This window comes from Patella vulgata, chromosome 4 (genome assembly GCF_932274485.2).
Source record: "Patella vulgata chromosome 4, xgPatVulg1.2, whole genome shotgun sequence".
NCBI lineage: Eukaryota > Metazoa > Mollusca > Gastropoda > Patellidae > Patella > Patella vulgata.
Window position 1 is genome coordinate 24,231,000 of NC_065882.2, and position 24,956 is coordinate 24,255,955.

The window sequence follows — 24,956 nt, forward strand, 5'->3', positions numbered from 1 at the left end:
TCTGACAGACTTCCATAAATAATTGATGTATAGATTGTTATATTTTATGTAAAGATGTTTGTATACGACTTGTTTTTTTGTGTAGGGAGATGATGTTGTTTTTGAATGTGTGACAGAGGGTGACAAGGTTCAAGTACATACGTCATATAATGAAGGAAAAGCCAATGAAAGACAAAATGACGCAAGTTACTAAATCATTTTTATTATATTAGAACAATGCTTTTTAATTGGCCAGAAGGCGTTTAATGGTTAACATATGATTTTACTTAGACGCAATGAGATAATTGATTTCACTTGAAATGCTTGCAGGCAAATGTGGTTTTGACATGATTGTCGGCTGGAAAATCAACAACCCACGGAGGTCATGGCAACTTTACTTTACAGTGAAACGTAGGCACAAGCGATATAATAAAGAAACAAAAAACAACAAAAAATCAGTAACGTCACCTTATGGTATCCTTCTCCGCCCTCTCTACAATGCTGCATGCTTCCAGTAGCTCTGATACCCACATCCTCTTGAATTGTTCAGGTGTCAATATTGGCATATCATCTTCTATAGAACTGTGTGATCGTAACTTTTTACTGATCGTAGCTTTTTAAAAGCTACATTTCATACGCCATGGAATCATGATATTCAACGTATCCATTCTGTCGAATTTAGTTTTTGTGTTTGAGAGAATTTATCTGTGGTGCGGTTATTGTCGTGATTTGATGTTGTTAATTCATTATTCTTAGGTTCAAGTGTATATCTCAAATCATCTATTTCTTGCGTCTCAATAATTCTATCTGGTGCTGTTTGCTTGGTACACAACGGAAAACACAAACGTATGAAAGTAATATTAATATACACGTACTTTCTTTTACGATTCGTATTACCCACAGGTGCCTATTCGTAAACATTTAAATTTCTAACTCAAAATAATTTCATTTTCCCATCGATAACAGGGCTGTTTGTTGTGAAAAGGCCACGACACCCTGCTAACAATGTAACTTACATAATATTGGTATGGAACATTTCCTTGATTCCATTGTAAAACTCTGATATATATATACATGTATCCTACGTAACACATTAAAGAGCCCATGACTTGTTGACATGTTGTTTATGTATATTTCAATCTCTGAATTTCCATGGGTTTATTTCTAGGCATCTTCTGGGATATCAAGCATATCTGGGTCATATGCGAATGGTCTTATAAAATGTTCTTTTATAAAAGATGAAACTGTACAACCAGAAAAAGGGTTTACTTTAAGTGAGGAATATCATTTAATGTTTGCAGAAGGAGAAGCAATAGACGGTTGGTATTAAATGCTTTTCTCGATAAAATAGTAGGTCGCCTGGGGTTTAACTGTATGTCATAGAAATTACTGAACAATATTCTAAATCATCTAGAAGCACATCTCAATGGTTTATAATCTGGTTTAGCTGCGATCTGAACGGGTTAAATAATCGGAAATGTCAGAAATGAAATGAAATGAAATGGGGTTTAACGTTCCACTCCTAAACTGGGCTAATGAAGATGGGCATACGCCATACAGTGTGCTATAATGGGAAATTTCGCCCGGACAGCGGCACTACGGCCTACTCTTATCTTATATCGAAATCCAACTGCCAAGGGATCTTTTACGTGCACACCAATGTCCCACCCGTCCTGCATCACTGCCAAGGGGAAAATCTGAATGAGCTTTCTCGGCCAATGCAGGGATCGAACACCCGACCTCCAAGCTAGCGAGCCAGCGTCTTACCCACTTAGCCACGTGATCCCCAATCGGAAATGTCGAGTCGAGAGATAAAGTATTTGATCTACAGAGTTGTGGATCTTCTGATTTCTATTTTTGTAAAAAAAATCATGCACCGACTGCTCCAGTATGGGTGATTCTCTTGATTTTTTCAGGTTCCTTGCTACCCCATAGCTTCGATGTATTACCACTAGTAACAAACAACAAAGTTAATCTTCGTTTAATTGGTAATGTAGGCGGAGATAAACCAACATTTCCTTTGGTCAAAACACATGGTAAGACTATCTCTTAATATGATCAATATGCAGTTTCAGTCACTTAAAATACCATCACCAGTGTTGTGGCACCAGTCACGGTGGATGTGCTCAAATTTCTGTCAACTGAATATAATACTGTCATGACCATTCACCATAGCTGAAACACTTTATTGCGTCAAGATTCTGTTCACACCATATCAATTTCTGCCACTCAATTACAGTTCCGTCAATTCGTAACGTTCCGATACACCAGACTCTGGTTTTCTTTTATAGATACATTGAATATAGAAATATTTGAAAATCGGGTTTCCAAAATGCAATGTATCCACAGTTGCGGATGAAAGAGTTCTGAAAGTCTGAATGAGGGACACAAAACATTTTATTAGGAGGTAAATACCGCAAAACAGAATTATTTTGACTGATTATATCAGAAATATTAAAATTTTAAAACAATATTTAATTTGTGTTTTTACAATACTGTTTTATTTACGTGCAAGGAATAAAAAACAATTTTGAATAATGGAAGGTCTTTATAGCGCGAAATGCGTTTAGTAAAAGAGTCCCTCATTTGCAATCGAACGTTTAACATTTATTGAAATAAAAAGAAAACATGACAAACGACGGGTACACTGGTAGGTCCTTTATATAGTTTATATTTTGGCGTATTTTAACGGAAGGGAAATGTAGGAAAAGCATCAAAAAATGTATATGTATACTATGATTTAATAGCCAAGATACGAGGGCTGGCTGAAAAGTTCTAAGTCTGAAAAGGATAGATCAACTGGGTTGAAACAAACTTTTGCCGCCACAATCATTGAATGAATCATGGATATAAGAACTGCAACTGCAGTGCTATTATTGTCTTCGTACGAGACCATCTTATGAACATACCCATTGAAATTACCAGAAATGGACAGAACTTGCTATAGGGCAGTCATCAAGCACGTGTAACTGAAAGTACTAACCCCATCACAGATACATGCCGAAATGGTCTTAACTTTAAGGGATGATGCCCCTTCCTTTTCCACTCGAATTTAGGCGTGGCAGAGACGGCCTTAACGGCCATCAACAGCAACCATTCAAGAGAACGTTCCTCGGGTGCACGACATGGGGATGGCTAATCGACGATTGACCACTCCACTTTATATTATTGCCAGTATTGTGGGTATCTCTCATATCGCCAATGAAAAACGTTTCTGCAAGATGGGTGCCAAGACTCTTGATTGCGGATCAGAAACGTGTCAGGTAACAATCTACGCCGTTTTGAAGCAGATCCTGATAATTTTTTGGTCAGATTTGGCTCCGCCAGACTTCCACATGTTTCCAAAAATGAAAAGGGGACTAAACGGTCATCATTTATTTTAGGGTGACTAAAGAAAATGTCTCCTTGACCGGCACCCAGGCCTAGCTATATAGTTGGCAAATTGTGTACACCTCGAAGGGGACTATGTAGAAAAATAGATGGAAACCATCGACTTTGTACATGTTCTTCACAGATAGGCTTATAGACCGGGAGCCCAGGGGGTTAACCTAGCTGAAAAGTGTACCAATTTTCTCCTATATGGTATTAATGTATGTATATCTGGTATCATCAGAATGTAAGTCTGCCGGGTTTCTGGTGGTGGGTGCGGTATTCCACGCCCAAAATGCTATGCCCCCGAACTGGTCTAGATTACCTCAAAGTGTACCACATGAAAATCGCACAGCAATGTACCGTACATCTTCAGGTATTACAAAAACACTCTGACAGACATTTCTAGTGGTGGGGTACCCCTGACAGAGCTATGTAATTGCCAGACATTTGTAGTGATGGAGTATCCCTGATAAGGGTTATCTAATTTCCAGACCAAAGCTAGGCTAGATTAGCTCAAATTTGTACCACCTAAAATAGCTTTGGGGTTGTTTAGTACCACCACAGGAATCATGAATGACCACTGCCAGACAGTTTGTGCGGTGGGTTGCCCCTAACAGACACGCCCAAAATAACACGACCCCCAACTAGGATAGATTAGTCGGCACTGTTCCTGCTCTATTAGAACGTTTCAGCCAACCCTCGCGTATAACACGTAGATGATTTAAGGGAAGGATTATTTTTCTAGGTGTACTGATGACATTAAGCTGGCTGGCTCTCAGTAGTATCGGCATGATCATGTCTAGATATGGTAAACCTCTTTGGCCGAACACAAGCCCGTTTGGAATAAAAATATGGTTTCATGTAAGTCATTATCTTTCATACTCCCCAATTTCAATCAAGTTTGGTTAAGTTGTTTTTATGGATACGTGTACTGAATATTAATTTGAAAATTCTGACTCAATACGGGCAATTAAGTTTTCAGACGAAGCCACTATTGTGGGGACAGCATCAAAATTAACCAACCTTTCCGAAGTAACGGACCTTTAAAACTTTTTCATTGAATTATATGATTGTAAAGCTTGAGTACATCAACCGTAAATCGGTATTCAATCACATTCGATTCGCGGAATATTTTTGGACAATGTCCAATTTCTAATTGTTATCATGCTTAAACATACATTATGCAAGAGCTAAATCTGTCCATTGCAGGTCTTTCTTTAGGCCTGAAATATTATCTAAATTATTAATTAGACATTAATTAACTTATCCAGACTATAATCAACTCTAGATGGCATCGCTAGCCTGCGATCTTAAGTAATTGTGAGCCGATTTACTGCATAACTTTCCTTCTCGATTAAACGATTAAATGGATAATCGAGACTATGCTGTTTATCGTACTGACTTTAGTAATGATGACCGAGGCTAGGCAGAAATGTCATTCGCTTATAGTTCTCGGTTCAAAGTGGATCAATTTGAATGAAATTTTCAGCAAATTGCCTTTACGTTATCTAGTTTTTAACTTTCCTTCTCGATTAAACGATTAAATGGATAATCGACACTATGCTGTTTATCGTACTGACTTTAGTAATGATGACCGAGGTTAGGCAGAAATGTCATTCGCTTATAGTTCTCGGTTCATAGTGGATCAATTTGAATAAAATTTTCAGCAAATTGCCTTTACGTTATCTAGTTTTTAACTATTATAGTGAGAACTGCCAACTCATTATCGAATCTCCCATAATGTATCTTTAATCAAAATTAATAGTACACCAGATCGCCAAAAATTTCACGAACAATTTACATTTTGAGCTTATTTTCTTCAAAAACCTTCTGATTACATGGCTCTTGTTTCAGATTCACAGAACCAGTATGGTATTAACTGTGGGATTAACTATTCTAGCTTTACTGTTTATATTAATAGAAGCTCAAGGTTTTAGTCAGGTAGTAGAAACTCTTCTTTATTTTGTCGTTAATTCTCGACTCCTCCTTATGTTTGAACTTTGGCTTATCGATTTTAAGAAAACATTATGCCATTGCTTTATGAAATGAGATCAAATGAAATGGGGTTTAGCGTCCTACTGTTCTGCTCCTATACTGGGCGAATGAAAACGGGCTATGAGGGAAATGTTGCCCGGGCAGCGGCACTATGGCCTACTCTTATATTGAATTTCAACCGCAAAGGGATCTTTTGCGTGTACGCCAATGTATAAACGGGATGTTCCTTGGCCCAATAACAAAACAAATAGACGCAACTCAATAATTACATTCGTCCTTTTTTATAAAGCATCAAGCAATCAAATTGCTTATCATTCTGCTTAACCTGAGTTAGAGTGACAAAATGCTCATTAGCCAAGTTATGCTGTGATGAAACTATTCACGAAGTTGTATCACTCTCACTCAATTAGAATCAAAGTTAACGTATCCAAGAGCATTGATAAATCAGTTGCTTATCTCTCTTAGCCCAAGCAGAAATTGCCCATCATCAAACACACTTAAGACATTCACCTTATGAACAAAAATTGATCGTTTATACAAATGCCTGAAATATGCATTACTATCGTCAACAAAACAATAACGTCTTTAGTGTTCGTATTCTTGGAAAATTCGTTAATTTTAGTAATATTTCAATTTTTAGCGAGAAAAGGTATACACACTTCCGAAGACTGCTATACCTGCCTTATCATGGAAAATCGTTAAATTTAGTGGGAAAAAGTAATATTTCAATTTGAACGAGAAAAGGTATACACACTTCCTTAGACTGCTATAATATCCGACACCTTTACCTGCCTAATCTGTAATCGTGTTCTACTGGTCGTCAATAATCATCCTACAATAAAAGGTCATTACTGTTTCAGATACCAGAACAACCAGGTAAAATGTATAGACAGATACATCCAGTGATTGGTTTTATGATAGTTATATTAACACTAGCCAATGTAAGTCTTCATCTTACAGTGTATTGAACTTGATTTTTGTTAATTTAATTTATGTCAGTAGTTTACACAATCTGAATAAAATTCGATCAATAATTTTCAATAATTCGCTTGCGCGTAGGGGTCTTTAGCAATGGGAGGAAACCGTAGGACCCGGAGAAAACCCACCAGGTTGGACAGGCGACCCTACTCCTTGTCACGTACAACCGGGGAATCGAAACCACGCCAGTTAACTCAATGACAGGCCTTATGATACAGCGCGCACATGCTACCCATTCGGCCAACCAACCCCCCTAGCTTGTGTTCAAATTGGTCTGTTACCATCAATTGCAAGAAGGGAACTTTTCTATATATATTAGTGCTCCACTAAAGAATACAGTCTGTTCAAACAATAGAGGTTAATTTCAGTGAAGGTTGATTTCAGCCCCCAACGCCACCCCTGCACTGCTGAAGGCATCTGCGCGCATCCATTTATTGAAATAATGCTCTCTCTCTCTCTCTCTCTCTCTCTTTCTCTCTCTCTCTCTCTCTCTTAAACACAAGTATCTACCTTCTAACTGTAAATATTTAATTTCAGCCTATTATGGCATTATTCAGACCTACCGGCGAATCTTCCAGTAGATATATATTTAATTGGTGTCACCGAGGAGTTGGTGTCACTGCTTTTATAATGGCAGGTAAATTTGAGATGATCTTCGGCTTTCTTAACCCTTGGAACCGAAACTCCTATGACGCCTTTCTTGTACCATATTCGCCAGGTTCTTTTATCCACTTAAAGATGTTTTTATTCGCTCACATATCACGTATGCTTTACCGGTCAGAGTATTTTTAAAATTTGCTTGGATAGTTCGGCTAGTCCAGAGGAGAAACTTTATTCAAGTCTGAGTCGGGAAAGCTTATGCAGGTCAGATTGGTTTTATTTTTTCGAAAATGTATCGAACAATGTATCAAGCATCACTTTTATACGCAGTTATTGTTCCTGACCCAAAATACAGGCGGCGGTTTTGCGAGCATATCTAGAGAATCTGCCCTTGTTGATGTTGTGTATCAGTTAATGAAAACAGACCACCTCGGTAATTTTGGACCCGTGTATTTCTTATTATAACACAGAGGCATTCGTTCGGGGTTAGTCATGGGCAGATTGTAGTTTTGCTTTATTAGTTGAAATTCCGAATCGGCTCCTTGGGTAAATTTTAGAAAGTTCAAAATATACAGCTGCTTGGTGTGTTTTACGTGTGATAATCTGAGGTTACATAATATCCATTCTACCTACTACATTAGCTTCCACTTGTTTATAGAATATAATACAATCTGCTTTCAAAAACTTACAATATGTTTTAATTTAATTTATTCCTGTTTTTCAGTGGTGGCCGTCTTTATAGGTTTTGATTTAGGAAAGAGCGGAGCACCCGCTTCAGTTTTTCCAATTTTGATTATTTATATTATCTACCATATAATATTCATAGTTGTCATGGAGCTTTTACCCTTTATAATCAAGAAAAGACAAGGTAACTTTGAAATGAAATCCATTTTTTTTTATTTCCGGACGACAAAAAGGGCACAGCACTTGGCGAAACATCTATTACTTCAGTTGCCATAGCATTCATCACCTATAGTGCCAGAAAGCCATTACTTAGATCATCGTGTTTCCAGATGTAACACGAGTCGACGTTAAGTCAGCACGGAAGAAAAAAAAACGACGATCGTCGACTTTTTCGCCGTACTGGCTGTAACGAAACTGGTTACAATGCATTTTTGAAAATGACAGATTTAAGTCACTTTATTTCGTTGATTCGATGGTATCAAGAATATGAGTATCATGTGCTATTAATGGTGGTAGCCAACTTCATATATTCTAACAATAGATAGATACCAAATACAGCTTCTAGAATCGACTTTTAAAAGCTTTCTAGACAACTCGGTTAAAACGACACCAGCTACTGTCTCAACCATCTTCATAATCGAAGAAATCCGTTTAAAATTTACGATGGTTCAGACAGTAAATTAAAGATTGTGTTCGTAACCTAACTAGCGGAACAGGTGCTAGATATTGACAACTTGAAAGGGTGGAAACACAAATAACAGATAATTTCGACACCCATAATCAACAAATTTGCCCGATTTACTAAAACAAACCATCGCCATTTTTAAGCTAAAGTTGGTGCGACTATCATCATTATCTATTAATTTAGAATATAATACACATTTTATAATAGTGACAGTAATATTGTAATGATGATTTTTATTTGAAATTGCCCTTCAGGTCAAAAACAAGAATACAATATGAATGATTTGAACTTAACCGGATCTAATGGAAGTGCTAAGTCTTTAGAAAACGAGAAAAAGGAGAAATTGAACGTGAGTAATTTTGTGTTTTGTCTTGACACTTGTATAATAATACCTCCTTTACTTAGAATAAATAGCCTTTAAAACAGAAATGTCTTTTAATATTTACATTGTACGGAAGCGTATAGTACGGAAGGGTAAAGGGGTCATGCAAAATTTTGTAGAAGACCTCGAGATCCTGTAGGCCCGTGATACTTTCTCGAGATCCCAATTTAATCTTTTCGAGATCCCCTAAGTTAATATTCTCGGGATCTTGACATCCTGTGTAAATTTTCCCGAGATCTTGAGTATTTTTATACTCTTGACTTTCAGCGCCCGCACCGTTCTGGAGTTACCCCCCCACCCCCACCCCCAAACACACCTTTTTTCCGAAAACCCTGTTAACGCAATAGCGGCTACAGTTTATTTTTAACTGGGGTCTTTCGATTTTCAGTACTCCGCAAACTTCTGTTCCAGAGTTACCCTCTTTGTCCGTATTTTTTTTCAAATATGGGACGATGAGAAGACGGACCCTATGGATATTCAGCATTCTGTGACCTTCTGTTCCTTAATATAACCCACTCCTCTCCCAGAAAGCCTTGTTGACGTCATAGACGCTTCACTTTTAAAATTTTGTGTGAAGCATTGGGGTCATGAAGTCAATTGATATTCAGCGCTTAGCGATCTTCCGTCCCGGAGTTACACCCCATTCTTTTAAAACCTTGTTAACGCGGTAGAGAATTGCGATTTTAACGGATTTTCGATATTCAGTCTTCCGCGACAAGGATTACCCCTGTTGAATTTTAAAAATATATGGTTTGCTGCCACAGATGTATTAAAAACGTGAACAGATAAAGATTAGATTTCTTGAAGAATGCTAGATCCTTATTCAATTTATTCAACATCCAAGTTTTCCTTTCCGATAATGTGCTGTTGAAACATAGATGCTGCGTGAGCGTCTTTCCACACATTGCGTGGCTATCTTTCCAATTTCTTTTGAAGCATTCAAAATTTTGCATGACCCCTATACGCTCCCGCATTAAGACGTTAAACTCAATCATTGAATGTACGAAACTCCTTTTTTTGTACATATGTATTTAGAATAATATTCTACTATATCGAAATATTATTTCATTATATCACAAGATTCTTTTCATTATTTCGAAAAAATTTTCATTATTTCGGAATTTTTTTCATTATTTTCCATTTCATTTTAAAATTTCCTTGGCAAACGATCATTTACATTACAATACTGCACAGTAATTCAAATTAATTGTGTATACATTTTATTGAATCAACGCTTCCGTATCTGTCCACCCATGACAAAGATATTTATTGTTTTTTTTTCTTTTATTATAGGAGGAATATAAATACCGAATGATGTTGTTAATAGTTCATTTTATTGTCGTTACTTTATTATCTCTAATACTGATTATACTGTTGTTAGTTGGGTGAAATGTTATTGAATTGTAACAAATGCATACCTGGAAGAAATTTTATTAAATGTTACAACGACAGCTGAGTGTAACTCCCTTACATCATATTGTAAACAAACCCACGGCTGGTTAGAACTGTAATAAATTATTAATAAATATGTATATATTTGGCGGAACTTAAATTTGGATTAAGTAAATAACTAAGTCGCCCCGTAGTCCATCAAGGTTGTCACCATTCTGATACTTTTTATAAGTAACTAGAACATTACAAGATGCAAACAAGCAGCCAAGGGCAAACACCAAATAAGTAATTCCACCTAAATAGTCCTCACCTAAACCCTTTAAGTAGATCAGATGATAACCCTTGAGTCTTAGGGACCAAAGTAGGTTTACTCTTGAGAACAAACGAGATATCTACAATATGGCATAAATGAACAAGGGCCATGATAAGCGGTCAACTCAATTAAACACAAACCATTTTGTGCCTGAAACCGATCAGAGTGTGTATAGTAGAATCTGCAACTCCCATATCACAAATACGCAAACGCTCTCTTCGAGCAAAATATGTTCTTTCGACCAGAGAAAGTTTGTATAAAATGTTGCCTTGGACAATAGAATGTCTACCAAAGGATGTCATTTTGAATTGCTCGCATTATCTTGCACCACAAAATGGGAATTTGAGTAACCCTGAGTAAAAGTGAAGCTGTTATAGAACTTCCTTCTGGGACGAAATATCCAACTATTTTATTTCCAGTTCTACGGTGGCTGATCTAGAAAAGAAATAAGTCGAGGGCTCGAGATAATTAAGTCGGGCGCTCGAGATAATTAAGCTGTATAATTGTAAGCATTATTTAATGATAAACTTGCAGAATAAAGATATTTTTTGTTCGTTTTTACAGCCCATCCAAAGCTGCATTAACGGAGCCGAAACCCCCCTCCCCCCCCCCCCCCCCCACACACACACTGCATCCCCATATCCCCGAGGCAATGGCTCGATTAGCTATAATCAAACGAAACACTGTGAGGAGTATGCTCCATCCCATGCTGAACGCCACAACTAAATATTTCCCATTGTATCTACCCCCTTCCAAGTTAAAGAGGGAGTAATCTTTGATGTGGGAGATGTGGTCGCCCTCGTCTTCGAAAATTTACACCCTGTTGATCCAATAAGTCCTAAATCAGCCACTAAAACTAATGAAAAGTGATCTGGAAGACTGAGTCATTGTGTAGTACTACTGTTTTTTTTTCTTGAACTTCACTTTTCTTTCCGTGATCAAAACTACAGACTACAGTTCAGGTTCTTTCTAAGTTTTATTCTTCTAACAATCTGAGGCAATTGGTAATCACAACTCTCCCCCGTTCTCAAGAAGCTTGTTATAGCTGTTATGATGGTCTGTGTGAGTTCTGCCGAATTCTATGTTGTTGATGTTTATTACAGATTTAACGTCCAATACATTGAGTATGATATTATGGACAGGTTGATTTAATTAAAGGGTTGAAAATTGGTAAAACACAAAATAAAAAAACTCCTTGTATATCAAAAAGTCCAGCTAACCATTCTAGCTATAATAGCTCAAAAATAGATAATACAAAATGAAAATATTGAAAATTTCATTCAAATTACTCAATTCTGAGAAAAGTTATCACTGTTTGTAATTTTGACAAGATGTGTGCCTTGTGGTAAGCAGGGCACTGGTATATTCGAGACTTAGCCTCGCTTTCCCGTTTTTAAATTAAATTTTTAAATTGCGAACCATTCTAATCTAGTTAAAATCACGAGTATCCGATAGCATCTAGGGTTGATTATGATCTTGTTTTGTTTATAACTGCCTAATTAACATATTTAGCTCTTACATAACGCATGTTTAAAGCATGAGATCCAGCTGACTGATATTTGGCGTCATCAGAGCGGATAGAAAAAAAAACCCGTGGGGAAAAAGAACCCGCCTGCTTTATGTGGAAAAGCAAAGTTCTCGTAGTAAATAGCACATAGCTGGACCCGTAAAATGTAAAGCTGTTCACAACAGCAGCGTTTACAATTTATAGTTTGCAGTCCATTAGGGTTTTTCTTGCATGTGACTCATCCCAGATAAAATTTACCTGAAAAGAAAAAGAAAACAGAACAAAACATTAAATTTTAAAACACAAATTAAATTATATTGATTGAATTCTACCCCCGCTCTGTCTTTTATAGGTAACCACCCCTCAATCTGTTTCACAGAGTATTAGAAAGTCTTCTAATATCTCTGTAAAAGATGACTGCCTTCAACACATGACGTCATATCACGCGGCGTCAATCATTGGCTCAATGGTGCATGCATTGTTTACATAAGACGTTACTGATTCGAGCAGAATGGCGCCTTTTACTCATTTTAATACCAACTTACACTAAAATAGGAAATAATTTTTACCTACTAATACTTAAAACTTCTTTATTTATTTTTCTAATAAACAAAAAAAAAAAAAAAAATTGTGGCTCATTAAGTCGCATCGATGTCATCCTTATCAGTGATTGTCGCGGCCTAGCGAATATTCAGTGCTGTTCAGTGTGACCACCCCTAACTGATTTACGTGATAAACTGATAACAGCTAAATTCCAAATATGGAATGGACATGCACCATACCCTGGATATCGACAGGGATTGTTACCTAATCTGGTCAACAAAGATAATATACGTTTTATAACAAAGACAAATTTAAATGACCAACATGTTCATTAATCTATAGCTCAGTTAACGTATCAAAACAACCAGCGTGACTTGCTACAATATCTTGATTGTTATCAATTTTACAATCAATAATTGGTTAAAGATCACAATATGGTTTTTGTTACCGCCATCATAATGTTATATTTGATAAGCCCACAACAGCAGGATTTAAGAAGTAAAACATACAATCTTTTAGTGGACAATATTCAGTTAGTTTTAAAGTTCGTTGTCTGAACCTGGTCTAATTTATGAACTTTGAAATTAAATGCACTTAGGATTAGAATAAGATTATTTATTTATTTTTCATTTATTTTTTCTTTTTCTTTTTGGGGTGGTGGGGTGGGGGTGGGGGTTGTAATAATATTTGTACCCATCCACGGTCATAATCTTGATTATACAAAAGTAAAAGCCAGGCAATGATTAAAGATGCATTATGTAAGATTTAGATAACGGTAAGTGCAAAGAACCACAGTACACGCAAAACAAAACGGATAAGACAAACGTGTGGACAAGACAAACTATACAGACATTGCAAGAAATACACAACAAATATTAATTCAAGTGAATGGATCCGTGGGCCAGCCGTAAGCGTCCGCTGCTGGCCGTTTTTGCTGGACTAGTTCAACAATATATAATGAGAAATGAATATTGATAATGTCATTCAAATTACTTTATTCTAGGCGAAGTTATGACCATTTGAATATGTAGTGTAGATCGTTTATTATCGTAGTAACGATATTTCACAACCGAGACTAAGTCACGATTGTCCATTTTATCACTAAAATTTTAAATCCATTTAAATCTCGACAATTCCATGTTTAAGAGAGTTGATTGCTTGTTGTGTTAATAAATGTCTAAATAATAATTTATGTAACATTTGAAGCCAAAAGAAAAACTTTCAATAGGAAGATTTGGCTCTTTAATATCTTTAATCATCTTTGAACCTGTGATAAGTAATTAAACGTAGACTATTAGTGGACTTTAATCAGACGCAAATTTTATTACGCAAAACTTACATTGTAATCACCGATAGATTTCATAACCCTAATAATTATCAACACGAAGGTGGAAGAAGTTCCCCAACATCCACCACCACAGACACAAATATTGATGACAAGCAATGAGTCTGCTAGTAATAACGTCAGTTATTCTGCTGGTGTTTTACGTGATAATGACATGGCTCCGGAACGGGAAAAAGGAACCTCTTCCGCCAGGCCCATCTATTCTAGGATCGTTTAAGTTTGTTTGGAGAATGGCAACGAAGAATGATGTTCATTTAAACGCGGAAATTCTGAGTAAAAAATACGGAGATATTTTTTGTATAAGAATTTTCACAAGAAGATTTGTCTTTCTCAACAGTGCGCACTTGATTCGAAAAGTTTTGTCGTCTGTGAAATACCGCGACGTTACGAACGACCGACCACTGACGTTTTTCACAAAACATATATATGGCGGTCGAGACATTATACTTAGAGATTTCGACGAGGGCCTTGTAAAATTGCGGCAGATAGTTCATAGATCTATCAAGTTGTATGGAGAAGGTATCATAGTGTTTGAAGATATGATTAATACTGAAATAAGGAATCTTAAGCACGAATTGTGTAATTCTACCGGAGAGGAGTCATTTGATTTGGATAGTGCCATAACATTTTCTCTAGCAAAAGTGCTTTACACATTTGTAAGTAACATTTTGTTTATAGGCCCTTGTACATGCTTTGTGGGCGCATTGTCCTTATGTCATCATCGTGTACCCCTTTGTTTACTTATTCAATCAAAATTAATTTAATTTGATTTAATTGTCGTTTTTGAAGATTTTGTGTGTTTGTGATATCTTTATCAAAATCCGATTGTTCCTAAATTTATATACACACACCCATACACAGAACGTTTACAAGGTTTCAACAATAACTTTGTAGTAAAATAATGCGCGAGTATGAATTTCGACTAGGCCCAGTTTCAGAAACACTGACCTGCTTATGACGAGTCATTTCATCCCAGCAAGGTAAAACAAAATGTTTCTATACCCTTGACCTATAGAGTGTTTATTACTACAATCATGGACAGAAGGGGTGGTCGACGCGTGTTCAGGGGTAGCGATATGCTTTTACATAAAATGCAGAATGATGATGATGACGATGATGTTATGTCAAATTTCAAACATTCCTGATTTTTGATGTTTACAAATGTGGCTGTATTTATGTTTTTAATGTTTCTGCATTGTTGATACTTGTATGTTTTCTACATTTGAGAATTCTGCAGAGCAACTATTTAATTTCATAATGTATTAGTATATTTATTTATGAATAGGTGGGATATGTAACATATCCATCCAAATTTCGGCTATATTTCAGCTAACGAACGAACCAGCAACTGATACAAAAGATGTCTGTGATACAATTAAAACATATGATAAATTGATTAATGCATTGTTCAGTTTCGGAAATAACATGATTTTCACATTCTTTCCTTGGCTTCGTTTCTTACCAGGACCAATATCAGAAATATGGAAAAAAACTAAGCATTCTCAAGAGAGGCTATATAATTTATTCTTGAATTCCAGTATAAAAAAGGTACGGCCTTCTTTTTCTATGTCTTTTATTTTACCAGACACGCCGAATAACCACCGACAGCTTCCACAAGTAACTCAGTTAGTTTTACTGAGTAGCATTTAGTAATAAACAAGTTGTCACACGATCGAAGCTGTAACCGAGATATGTCTGACCATGCTGATTAGTCAAAGGCACAGAAATTCCTCCGCCAAAAACAATAATTAGTGACTTAATCAGAAGAGCTAAGTGACTCATTTCCAGTACATGTGTATTTCCACCTTTACCCGTATATTGATTAAACAGCTCTAAAGATAATTATTCTACATATTTTAGAGGATGAAATATCATGGCAAAGGTTTACTTGGAATTATTTTAAGTGAGGCAGAAGTCGATGATCAGATTGATGAAGGATGTATTAAAGGTGTCCTTAGTAACATTATAACAGCTGGGTTTCTTTCTACCAAAGGGGCACTGACAGGTTTCTTTCTACTTATGCTTTACTATCCAGAGATTCAGCACTGTATTCAAAAGGAAATAGACGACAATATTGGCAAGGACAGAAAACCTAGTCTAGACGATCGAGCAGTAATGCACTACACAAACGCTACTATTTTAGAATGTCTGAGATTCATTGGTCATGTTCCATTTGGCGTACCTCATTTGGCAAGGGAAGATTTGGAAGTAGACGGTATGAGGATTCCAGCAAATACTATGGTAGGATTTGGGCACTAGTATTGTATAAATACATTATATACCAGAATAAATGTTAAATATAGTGTTTAAAATCATACAAAATTTAAAGAAATGCTATAGCCCAGTGATACAGAGATTCTTTAATGTAAGCATCCCGACTTTAAAAAATTAAAAATTTCTGTTATTAGCTTATAACCAACCTATGGGTGATGAATCGTTCTGAGAAAGTATGGGATAAGCCTGGCGAATTCTTGCCTGAAAGGTTTTTAGACAACGAGGAAAAGTTACTCCCCAAGGAACACCCCTTAAGGTCACAGTAAGTTTTCTAGACTTTTGGATTGCAGTTGACAAAATATTTAAAGTGGATGACGGTCCGTGTCCCGGGATCGAAGCCGAGCGTGGGCTCAGAAATTATCAGCTGTAACACCAACGTGTTGCCAAATCTTTTGGTTATGAATAAAACCCAAGGTACACCGACCCACACATCAACGTCTATGTAAAAGAACCCTTGGTAGACGGAGCTATGTGTTGACGAGAACTTAAATCGCTATGTCCCTGTTTATAACTGTTTTTAACCGCTCAAATATTTCACTTTGATCGTTGGTTTGGGTAATACATTGTTACAAAAATGACAATGCCATACCTATTATTAAAAATCTAAGTATATCTTAATACTAGCAATGGTAGAGATAATTGTTTCAACTTCACGATTGTTTTTATTATAAAATTGTTTATTCCAGATTTATACCGTTTGGATCCGGAAGAAGATCCTGCATTGGAGAATCGTTTGCAAAGTCTCGCATGTTCCTATATGTGACATCGTTATTACAGACATTTGTATTTTCACCCGGTAAAAATAAACTGGCTCCTCTAGATCCAGCAACATGGAAACTAAACGTTGCTATGCAGCCTGATTTTCTGAACTGTATTGTCCGTTTACGACAAAGTAGAAACATTTCGTGAAGTAAAGCTAGATTTCTGTTAAACTAAATTAAAATGCAAAATAAAAAAGAAATCAAAACTAATCGCAGCCACGAGACAAATTGTAAAATTTATTACCTGTTTGATAAAAAGAGTTGTGTTTCTTGAATAGCATGCTCAAACGGAACGAATTAAATCTTTGTGACAACTTAAACATGCATTATGCAAGAGCTAAATCTGCCTATTGCAGGTCTTTCTTTAGGCCTGAAATGTTTTCTAAAGTATTAATTAGACATTAATTAACTGATCCAGGCCTTAATCAACTCTCGATGGCATCAGATTTCTCCGATATTAAATAGATTAGAATGGTTCAGCGATACTTTGATTTAATCAAATATGGAGGACCGAGACTTAGCTTCGATCAACCAGTACGGTTGTTGAAATTATTGCATACGTCTGTCAAAACTTCAAAGGCTATTATCTTCGCTTGCAATGGAGTAATTTGAATGAAATTTTCAAATTATTCATTTTACATCATCTACTTTCGAACTATTATAGCAAGAATGGCTAGTTCTTTATCTAAATCTTACATAATGTATCTTTAAGTGACCGAAAGCAATTAGTACACGTGCAATGAAAAACAAAAACAAAAAATCTTCAATGAATTTAAAGCCAAATTAACTTAACTCCCCACTGAACTAAATGAAAGAGAGAGAGAGAATTGGGTTTAACGTCCACTCAGGTCATTTCGTGACTAACACATCTTTAAATTTTATTTCAATTGAACTAAATGAGCATGAACTGGACTGTTCAGCTGGTCTTTTCCCCAAAATTGAGATCCGCCCAGTCTGCAGCCTGCCACCACCCCCAAGACAAAATCAAACAAAAAACTTTACTCTCCTTTTGAGCCAAATAGTCCGAACAGACCATCACTGCCTTGCCTACATCCGCACATCTGTGTCTGCCATTTTGCATCCACCAATCCAACTGCGGAAAAACAATCTAAGGGGGGGGGGGGGGCAATTAAGACATGTGCAATGATAAAAACATCTTCCAAGAATGCCAAATTTATTTAATCCCCACTGAACTAGAGCTAAATGCAACTGAACTGGACTGATAATCGTCACTGGCCTACACACGGATTTCGGAAGCTTAAGGTGTTGGCTTGTTCAGCTTTCGTTCGAAGTTGAGTAAAATAGAAAGTTTAGAAGCTTGACATGTAACACGGCGGAACGACGGACATGATTTATCTAAGTCACCAGACCATCCCATATTAGTACATCGAAAATTTCGAAATAATTTTGAACCCATTCAGTTTCCTATAAAGGTTTTTTCCAACTTTAGGAAAACGAAAATTTAGAAGAGCTTGGTCTGTAGCATGACGGGCCGACGGGCATGAATCATCTAATCCACCATCCAATCATGTTGTTGTGTCGAAAATTTCAAAATGCGTTTGACCCCATTCAGTTTCCCATAAAGGTCTGTTCCAAGTTTAATAAAACAGAAAATTTAGAAGTATGACAGACCGACGGACATGTTTCATTTATTCCACTCCCCATCACGTCGTGTTGGTATGTAGAAAATTTTGAAATAATTTTGACCCCATTCAAATTCCCATTACGGTTTATGTTCCAAGATTTGTAAAATGGAAAATTTAGAAGTTAGATCTGTAAAATGACGATGGAACAACGGGCACGATTCATCTCAGCCACCAACCATCACATCATGCTGGTATGTCGAAAATTTCGAAATAATTTTGCCCCATTCAAATTCTCATACAGGTTTATGTTCCAAGTTCCAAGTTTAGTAAAATAGAATGAATCATCTAATCCACCATCATCACATCATGTTGGTATGTCAAATTTCGAAATTAAATCGACTCCATTCAATTTTTCATAAAGGTTAATGTTCCATGATTAGCAAATAGGAAAATTTAAAAGTTTAACCTGTAGCATGATGGACTGGCGACGGCATGAATCATCTAATCCACCATCATCACATGTTGGTATGTCAAATTTCGAAATTATTTTGGCACCCTTTTAAATTTCCTTAAAGGGTAATGTTCCAAGATTAGGAAATTTGAAAATTTAAAAATTTAACTTGTAGCATGACACATTGACATGCATGATGTATAGGCGTATAAAACAACCTAAATAATGTTTAATATGGGCGTGCTGAAAAAATAATCCAAGCGGGAGAGAGCAGTTAGTACATGTGCAATGATAAAAATATCTTCCAAAAATGCTAAATTAACTCAATCCCCACTGAACAAGAACTAAATGCAACTGAACTGGGCTGTTCATCTGATATTCCCCGAATTTGAGAGCCGCCGACCAGGCTGCAGCCCTCCACTGCCCTCACGACTAAATCAAACAGAAACACTGTACTCTCCTGTGCAATGAAAAACAAAAACAAAATAATCTTCAATGAATTTAAAGCCAAATTAACTTAATTCCCTACTGAACTAAATGGAACTGAACTGTACTGTTCAGCTGGGCTTTTCCCCAGAATTGAGAGCCGCCCACTCTGCAGCCTGCCACCGCCCGCAAGAAAATAAATCAGAAAAACCAAATCAGATCACCATATTGCCTTGTCTGCATCCTCTTCCATCTGTGTCCACCATTCTGCCTCAACCATTCTGCATATAATATAAATAACCAATGAACAGTAGACATCTACAGACAACTTCAATAGAAAAATACTATTTTGGCAATAACAAGACTATAAAAATGAATTGGTGACCGTTGGCAATATACAGAGATATAACAATAGTTAAATCCAATTTGCAAAAGAACCCTATCAATATTTGAATCAAAATGTTACAGTAAAGAAACAGTGCTAACAGGTCTTGGACACACATTTACATAGAGAAGCGATTTGATAGACTTTTAGTAAGGATATCGGTTGAAACTACATAATCAAACAACCGCAAATGTTATGTTCTAGAGCAATGAAGCAGACTGCTTAAATATTATCGCCTAATGTGTGGGTCTTCTTCTGTTCTGTATCATAAGCCCATAGCCTAACAAGGATTGCCAACTACCAGTCATCAGAGATCACTGGGTGGCCAACCACAGGTCATCAAAGATAACTGGCCTCGCCGAGGATCAATGAATGAGGTGTGCACACACGTTGGTAATGCTGAGAGAATGCTCTTCGAAACGTCGCCCAAATAAATAAGTAGCTGTTTTTCCATAAGTATGTGTTTTTATGTATTGTTAATCTAAGAGGATTGTGGCTGATTTACATCTATGAGATATACTAGAGACTTTTGTCCTACTTCTATTGGGTTTTCTGGTGTGCTGTTTCCACCTTGCTTATTTCGCACAAAAATGCTTATTGGATCACTTGGAGTGACTTAAAGATTAAAACTATTTGAAAAGTCGGCACATGTCAGAACCATGTGAACTCTCCGAAATAAGTAATTTGGTGTAAAAGATTAGGTCTTATTTAAATTTGAACAAATGTATCGGGTAAAATGATTCAGAAATTTGTTTTTTGAGACTTTATAGCTCTGTTTGAGAGTAAAGCCTGGGAATGTACATACTCCTCGCAGTATTTCGTTTGATTATACCTAATCTCACTTAACACTGTTGTAAAGAAAGCAAATTTCTGTTCCAAATTATGAATGGTCAATAGTCCGATTAACCACCAATAGCTAACTGCGTAACAGTATCATAACGCGTTAAACAGAGCTCCAAATTGGACCAAATATGTTTACATAACGTTACGTCATGACTCACGATTTTATTATGCCTAATTAACCAGTGCAGCATAATATTGCAGAAAAACTAATTGCGTGACAAACGAGGCTATCAAAACAAATACAATGTGGACAATACTGTTTGGAGACGAACAATACTTTCACCGTTTTTAATACCGCAAATCATGACTGTCCAAGGTTTTAGGGAAAACCCCAGATTAAACGAAGGGTTGTCATGTTGCTGTACTTCGGATAGATTTGATTGAACGGGAAGAATAAACACACTCCATCAAAAGCGCAAGTATCAGAAGTCAATCCAGCAATGGCCAGAGAGGGATTTCTCGAGCCATTGCTTTAGGAATATGGGGAATGTGGCATTTTTAGAAAACGTTTTAGTTTTCATATTTTTTGCTTGAAACTTCGTAATAACATTATACATGTATGTACTGATCAGATTTCCAATACATATCAAACACAAATTTACTTAAATTATCCTCCGTCCTAGATTTAGCTTTTAGCGTATAAACTGGGTAATAATTATCCGACTGACCCAGAGTTAACGGTATTCTAAGAAAACGTGCATTTTTTTTTTTTACCTTTTCGGAACACTTTTGGGAGTTAAAATTAAGCTGCCCTATGAAATTAAGGCTGAAACATGACTATTTTCGAAGGCATATTTAAGTCATATATAAGAGCAAACATTTTTTGACGTTTCCGCGAACTTTCAAGTTTTTGTGCCCATAAAAGAATAAATGATTGTACAATTTTCATAAAAATTTGCACCATTCTGTGAATGTTCCTTAGATGTAACTAATTGGTCACCGAAAATGATGTCATTGTGGCAAAAATTATATTTTTGCGAACAAATACATCAAAAGATAGTTTCTAACTTGAGTCATTACCTAGAAATAAACATTTGTTCAAAAGTAACCTTTTACGTTGTTTTCCCCACAAAACATTTATTTATAGTTTATTAGACATTTTAACATTTGATACCTTATACAAACCGCCATTAAATCCAATCAATCCAATCAATCCAAAATTCCCAGTATTATCGGGGGTGAGGCGATTTTGAAAGACACTATATTTTTATTCTTTAGAACAAATATTTTTTCTAAAGATTGTTATTAGCTACCCTTTAATAATATGATTTACCAACTTCCTTTAACATAGTATGCAGATATACGACCATGTTGATATCATAAAATCATTTTTAACTTTGTCCTTTGCCGAAAAATAGACGAATTGTATGCAAATATACGATCAGGCAGATATCACAAAAAAATCTCCAACTCGATGCATTGCCGAGAGATGGCCGATTTATCATTAGCCTAGTCACTTTGTATGGTTTTCACACTTCAACATGTATTGATCAATGGCTATTTCGCGTCCATTTTTTTAACATTAGTACGGGAAGTGACGTCTGCTAAAGGTGGGCGCCGGTGAAATTAGTCTTCACAGTACTAGTTTTCGATTTGTTTCAGAGTTGTTTCTAAATGCAAAATAAATTTATGTAGGTTTACAATAGCACTATTTTTTGGGTTACCTATATTTTAATATTCCTCACTGTTCATTACATCATTGGTATTCATAGTATTGCATTGCTACCAAAATGTTTCTCACAGAACACTTATTTTCACCAGCAGATGGAGTGGTAACCTTTAGGATAAAGTGTGCATTTTTTTGTAAGATATCTTATAATATTTTGGATTTACAATAGTATACCGATATTCCTTTTAAAATAGATCTTTAGATTTAGGGACAACATATTTGTTTCTGATGTTCTTGTAGAAAAGAAGAAAAAACAAACGAATCTTTGGAAAATATAGTCCCTTGAATAATGAAATATTGTTATGTACAATTTCAAGATAAAAAATACGCAGTATGTCATGGAATGTATCAAGCAATTATATAGTTATTTGAGAAACATAATACAATGAATTATAAACGAATTAAAAGTTTTAAAAAAAGATTGCCAACGTTCTAAATATACACGTAAATTCTGTGTACGGGGCTCTACAAAACTGGATAGTAAATTATGGATGTTTAAAAACTGTTTACCAAAATTAGATAAATTTGACCTGACCAGTAAGCGACCATCCACAATCTACACGGTAATGGCTAGTATGTAATGTAAGAGCTACATTTGCCTATTGCATGTCTTTCTTTAGGCTCCAAATGTTATTTAAATTATTAATTAGACATTTATTCACATGACCAGTACATTATGAACTCTCTAGAACATGGGATGGTCGCGGTGTTTAATGGAGTGACACACGATCACTATTTAATAATTAAATTTAAAAATGGATAATCGAGACTTTGTTTATTATCGTACAAATGGTAGCAATGGAAATCGAGACAGCGGTTTTCTTATCAAAACTTCGAACATTTATACACTTGGCTCAGAATTATGTAATTTGACTGAAGTGTCAATATATATTGTGGACCGAGTTATTTTTGAGTATATCCTGCAGCCTCCATCCAAAATTCCACCACGTGTCAGCACAATAGCGTATTAAAATTTGCATGGCTTATATCGATATTGGAGTCGTGACCGACAACTTGTTAGCTTGGTTAGCAACCGTACCTTGTCAGATTCGTAGTAAAAGTGATTCATTCATGTAGTCACGTGATATCGTCAGCGAGCAATCACGTGACATTCACTACACTCCTCCCGATCCAAAAGACTTTGACGTCAACTTAAAGGAAATATGCCAGATACTGTTTAAAAACCAGATGAATAAACTAAAAATTAATAAATATGATTAAAATGGAAGGAATTCTATACATTTTAATGCCCCATACAATACCATTGAACAAAACATTTTGGTAACCGGCTAGCACGAGACATTTCGGGCGGAATCCCCCCTCCCGCCAGAAAAGAATCCACAGCGCCGGCGAGAAGATGTGTGAGACAATTGGCACAAATGATGGAATATCTACAGCTATTTACAGTTTCGCGGAGGTACAGAGAGCTACAAATATTTGTGTGAACCCTCGAACACCCGTAATTGTATCTGATACAGCTATTCTTCTTTTTATGGTTGTCAACCGACATTTCTGACTAAATAAAACTCGTTCACTACAGCTAGTCTTCACTATCCTAAAATAATCTCGGGTAAAATCTCCTGTCTCAGAAGCCATCTAAAAAGGAATAAAATAATGGTTAAAATATAATGAAGACTGAAACCATACCACCAACAATTATTTAGGAATAAAATCTGTGCAGTTTAAAAAAAAGTATGTATGTGCGTAGATTATAATAAAATATAATCATTATATTTTTTGTGGAGTCTTCAGCAATTACTGGAACAAATCCATCATCATCATCCTGGTCAACCAGCGACAGCGATATCACCTTTCTGATGCCAGCTGGTGTGGGAGACCTCGAACCAGCATCAGTATTGTCCTGGGACAGGTTGCTCAAAGCTCCGAATCCCATGCGAACGTGTTCAAACAAACCCTAGCGGGTTATGAATGCTGTCTTTTTCCTGGAGGATTCATCCAATTCAATCTGATAATATCCCTGAAGCGAATCAAGACAATCCTCAATGATGAGTAACGGAAAATTATCTTTTACTGTTCGCTTATTAAGAGCTCTGTAGTCAATACAGTAGCGGCAGCTCCCATATTTCTTCCTCACCAAAACTGGGGGCCTGCTCCAATCCGATTTTGATGGCACAATCACACCGGCTTTAAGCAATTTCTCTACCTCCTGAAAACCCAGGGGTGTTTGTCTCATTCTCGGTTTGATATCTATATGGTGCTGAACGGTTGAGAGACAATCAAGATCAAAATCAGCGGCAGCAAACACATCAGAATATTCGAACAGCAGGCGGGCTAAATCATTATGATAATTTCCAGGCAAGTGGACTACTGACCGTCTGTACCTTACAGACTTTACTAATATTTCCAGGTGAGTACTTTAGGGTAGCAGATATGACATCATTCCCTATAAGACACAGTACAATTGCGCAAGTTAACAACAGGAACGATTAATTTGGGCTGTGAACCAACAAAAATGTTAGCTATCACCAACGCCGGATTAACCATGGGGCACAGGCCCCAGCCCCCCCCCCCCCACAAAAATCTCAGTTGCGTCCAGCCCCCTCCTCTAGAAATGCCATCATTTCATAGCACTCGCATTGATTGGTCCACTGAAATAACGCCAGAATGCGCTAATTTTGTGGCAGAACTGTATTATTTTCTGGGGTAGGTACTTCTAAATGGCTCCACGCAAGTGCCTGAAATGCCAGGAAATCACGTTTCCGGCGGGGCTTCGCGACTTTGGCGCTCGCGGTTGCCGGCTTTGCCGGCCACAGCTCTGCGATCGG

At 36.5% G+C, this 24,956-nt stretch overlaps 1 protein-coding gene and 1 long non-coding RNA gene across 2 annotated transcripts; both read left to right on the forward strand.

Annotated features, from left to right (window-relative positions):
• The first annotated feature begins 1,125 nt into the window (after positions 1-1,125).
• On the forward strand, positions 1,126-10,221 carry LOC126818505 (uncharacterized). Its single transcript, XR_007679252.2, has 9 exons — positions 1,126-1,298; positions 1,896-2,015; positions 4,097-4,212; positions 5,206-5,292; positions 6,207-6,287; positions 6,862-6,961; positions 7,649-7,792; positions 8,548-8,642; positions 9,969-10,221. It is a non-coding gene; the product is annotated as an uncharacterized LOC126818505 (long non-coding RNA).
• Positions 10,222-15,672: 5,451 nt separating this feature from the next.
• LOC126817858 (cytochrome P450 2D14) lies at positions 15,673-16,958 on the forward strand. Its single transcript, XM_050545028.2, has 3 exons — positions 15,673-16,016; positions 16,184-16,311; positions 16,736-16,958. Exons 1-3 carry the CDS (start codon positions 15,795-15,797, stop codon positions 16,956-16,958), a joined length of 573 nt encoding a protein of 190 aa, XP_050400985.1. The 5' UTR covers positions 15,673-15,794.
• The last annotated feature ends 7,998 nt before the right edge of the window (positions 16,959-24,956 follow it).